The following is a 4,365-nucleotide window of genomic DNA, read 5'->3' on the forward strand; positions in this document are numbered from 1 at the left end:
AATAAATAATTAAATAAATTAGTAATAAATGACTAAATAGATGAATAAATGAATAATTAAATAGATAGATAGACACTCAGTGCAACGTTCCAGCAATATCATTCAGCCCAGTCAGCTACACCAATCATAAACATGCGCCAAAATGTGTCTTCAGCTAATACATGGAACAGAATCCAACACACTTCCACCCATATAAATGATGACTTAAATTAGTAATAAATAACTAAATGGATGAATAAATGCATAATTAAATATATAAATAAAATAATAGATAGACACTTAGTGCAACGTTCTAGCAATATCATTTAGCCTAGTCAGTTACACCAATCATAAATATGCGCCAAAATGTGTCTTCAGCTAATACATGGAACAGAATCCAACACACTTCTACCCATATAAATGATGACTTAAATTAGTAATAAATAACTAAATGGATGAATAAATGCATAATTAAATAATAATAAATAATAATTAAATAATAGATAGACACTTAGTGCAACGTTCTAGCAATATCATTTAGCCTAGTCAGTTACACCAATCATAAATATGCGCCAAAATGTGTCTTCAGCTAATACATGGAACAGAATCCAACACACTTCAACCCATATAAATGATGAATTAAATTAGTAATAAATAACTAAATGGATGAATAAATGCATAATTAAATATATAAATAAAATAATAGATAGACACTTAGTGCAACGTTCTAGCAATATCATTTAGCCTAGTCAGTTACACCAATCATAAATATGTGCCAAAATGTGCCTTCAGCTAATACATGGAACAGAATCCAACACATTTCAACCCATATAAATGATGACTTAAATTAGTAATAAATAACTAAACGGATGAATAAATGAATAATTAAATATATAAATAAAATAAAATAAAATAATATATAGACACTTAGTGCAACGTTCTAGCAATATCATTTAGCCTAGTCAGTTACACCAATCATAAATATGCATCAAAAATGTGTCTTTCAGCTAAATACATGGAACAGAATCCGACACACTTCAACACACATAAATGATGACTTAAATAGTAATAAAATAATTAAATGGATGGATAAATGAATAATTAAAATAAGTAAATATATACATAAGTAAATAGATGATAAATAAATATAAATAAGTAAATCACTAAATAAATAGATAAATAAATAAATAAATAATCAAAATAAATAATTAAATTAGACAGACACTTAGTGCAACGTTCTAGCAATATCATTTAGCCTAGTCAGTTACACCAATCCATAAATATGCACTAAAAATGTGTCTTCAGCTAATACATGGAACAGAATCCAACACACCTCAACACATATAAATGATGACTTAAATTAGTAAGTAAGATAAAGGATAATTAAATAAATGAATAGATAGACACTTAGTGCAACATTCTAGCAATATTATTTAGCCTAGTCAGTTACACCAATCATAAATATGTGCCAAAAATGTGTCTTCAGCTAATACATGGAACAGAATCCAACACACTTCAACCCATATAAATGATGACTTAAATTAGTAATAAATAATAATAATAATTAAATTAAATGAATAAATAATAAGTGAATAAATAATAGAATCAGTTAATTAAATTAGATAAGTGAGTAAATAAATAATAAATGAATAAATTAGTTACTTAAAGGAATAAATTGAAATAGATAGATATTTTGTATAACAATTAGCAATGCTATCCTACATAGTTACAGTATTGGTGAATTGTCTATTTTGCATTTATTCCCTATGGATACAGACGATATGGTTCCTATCTCCCTAGCGTAAGTTGATCTTAAAAATGAAAACTATTACTTATTCCTAATTAATTTAGATTGTTGATAAATTGTTTATTTCACATTTAGGTCCCCTATGGATACGGACGATTTGGCATCTATCTCTCTAACGTAAGTTGATATTAAGAAATGAAGACTATTGATAAATTTATATTCATGATTAACTAGATTCAATAAGCATTATACATAAATATTGTCGATACCGCTAATCTATTTTACAACTCTAAAGTAGGTCTTTATTGGATGATTTAACTGATCTTAAAATGAAACCTATTACTTATTCCTAATTAATTTAGATTGTTGATAAATTGTTTATTTCACATTTAGGTCCCCTATGGATACGGACGATTTGGCATCTATCTCTCTAACGTAAGTTGATATTAAGAAATGAAGACTATTGATAAATTTATATTCATGATTAACTAGATTAAATAAGCATTATACATAAATATTGTCGATACCGCTAATCTATTTTACAATTCTAAAGTAGGTCTTTATTGGATGATTCAACTGATGATATGATATTAGCCACTTTAGTGCAAGATGTAGAATCTACCATCAATGTGCAGTGTATGGGACCCAATCCCGAACCTGAAACCGTGACAAAAAAACCTTCATCAACCGTGACTTGTGAGTATAACAAACCACATGTATTACGTTATTATTCATGTTCTTCTATTTAGCCTTTCTAAATTCCCCAATTACATCCCTGGATCCAGGCCCATGTGCAGTAGCCACTTTTGTTAAGCCTGCAAAACCAAAAGCCCAGACACGAACGGCTCCCAGCCAAATTATTGTACAAATGGATGAAGAACCTACATCCTCAGTCTTACAGTATGTAAATATTACCAATCAAGATTCACATAACAACCATGTGGCTATCGATCGGCCAGAGACATTGAAAAATATTAAGATTTCCAACCCTTTATTCAACATAAATAAACCCCAAGGTATATATGTGTGAATAATATATACACAGTCAAATATTATTTTCTTATCTTAGGTCTCTTAACATCTGTTCAACCTAAGTCATCAGTTATTTTCAAAACCTCCGACACAACATTTATTCAACCTAAGTCATCAGCTGTTCTTCAATCAACCTCCACTACAATATCTGAATTATTACCAACTATTACCATTGATCCAATTGAAATGACAGACGTGCAAATGAGTGCCTATAAAGTCAATCTAAATGAAACAAATACATGCAATTTCTATGGCGGTCAGCTACCCCAGAATGTATTTCTCTCAACACTGTATCCAAAGGTAATACCAGGAGGTTTCCATAACTTAAGTGGTCGCCTGGTACCTAAGGAAGTACAAATATTATTAAGTTTCGGCCCACGGTATTGCCCTATTAAGACACCTACCATCAAGGATTATTACTTAGCATTGGATAGTTACAATGAAATGTACCAAGATCAGTGCATAAATTTAGACTATCAAAGTCCATTAGAAATGCAGCTACATTATGCCCAATTTTTGAGAATCATAGAGGATTATCAGGAGCCACAACAAACTCAAACTCAAAAGATATTGTTTCAATTATATAAGTATACCTCCGAGTACTTAGATTCACAAAAAGATTTAATAATAGTTCAAGCAGATAAAGGCCATTCTACCTGCTTGATGAAAAAAACCGGAATATATTCAAAAGATGCATGTGTGGATAAATCATAATTTGGAGATAGGATCTTATGTATTGAATACAGAAAATCGACAGGTTTTATTTAATTATTTAGCTGCAAATTACAGAAAAACAGTTAAGCCGCTTATTAGATGGTATCAGCAGAAACCAACATCATTCCCGAAAAGTCTACTAGTTAGCTTGCAGCAATTACTGACCAAAAACAATCCTACCTTACCATATCTCTATGGTACTGTAAAACTGCACAAGAAGGAACAACCCATGAGGCCCATATGCAGTCCAATAGGTTGGTATATCCATCCACTTCACCAATTAGTACATTATGTATTGAAGAAAACCCTGTCAAACCGCATGTCCTCTCATAATTTGATCAATATGAGCTATTTAACCGGGCATATATTGCATCTTCAGCATTTGCCAGGCTATGTATTCGTGTCCTTGGACATAAGAGACATGTATCCAAGAACCAGTATCACATCTCTCTGGCGCACATTGAAGAATCTTATGTGTTTGCCATGGTTCCTTGAGTCCTGTCCTATACCTATATCTATGCTTAATATGGCATTAGAATATATATTGAATACCGCTAACTATTTCACCTTTGAAGATAGATGTTATAAGCAGGCAGAAGGGTTGCCACAGGGGGTGCAGCCTCTGGAATCCTGGCAACCATTCATCTGGATTCCCAAATAGAGATACATACTCCAGCTTTATTTCACAGGCATAAAGTACATTCTTGGTGGAAATATGTCGATGATGTTCTGTTATATATGTCACGACACGATGTATCTTCTTTTATGGACACATTCCAGGATTTAGTGGGTTATGAAGTCACATATGAAATAGAGGCCGAAAATCCGTTATTTAACAATTATCCTACTATATCTTATTTGGATTACAATATTATACATGCGCCCTCTGGATA

At 31.4% G+C, this 4,365-nt stretch overlaps 1 protein-coding gene across 1 annotated transcript; it reads left to right on the top strand.

The window, feature by feature from the left end:
• Positions 1 to 2,302: 2,302 nt before the first annotated feature.
• Positions 2,303 to 4,134, top strand: LOC119662914. Its single transcript, XM_038072568.1, has 2 exons — positions 2,303 to 2,422; positions 2,476 to 4,134. Exons 1-2 carry the CDS (start codon positions 2,311 to 2,313, stop codon positions 2,754 to 2,756), a joined length of 393 nt encoding a protein of 130 aa, XP_037928496.1. The 5' UTR covers positions 2,303 to 2,310; the 3' UTR covers positions 2,757 to 4,134.
• Positions 4,135 to 4,365: the final 231 nt, after the last annotated feature.

The sequence above is a fragment of the Teleopsis dalmanni genome, unplaced genomic scaffold (genome assembly GCF_002237135.1).
Source record: "Teleopsis dalmanni isolate 2A unplaced genomic scaffold, ASM223713v2 unscaffolded_contig_0007, whole genome shotgun sequence".
Lineage (NCBI taxonomy): Eukaryota > Metazoa > Arthropoda > Insecta > Diptera > Diopsidae > Teleopsis > Teleopsis dalmanni.

Coding starts and splice junctions, on each gene's coding strand:
- LOC119662914 (XM_038072568.1), top strand. CDS start 2,311: ATGATATTAGCCACTTTAGTGCAAGATGTAGAATCTACCATCAATGTG. Junction 2,423..2,475: donor ACCTTCATCAACCGTGACTT/GTGAGTATAACA, acceptor TCTTCTATTTAG/CCTTTCTAAATTCCCCAATT.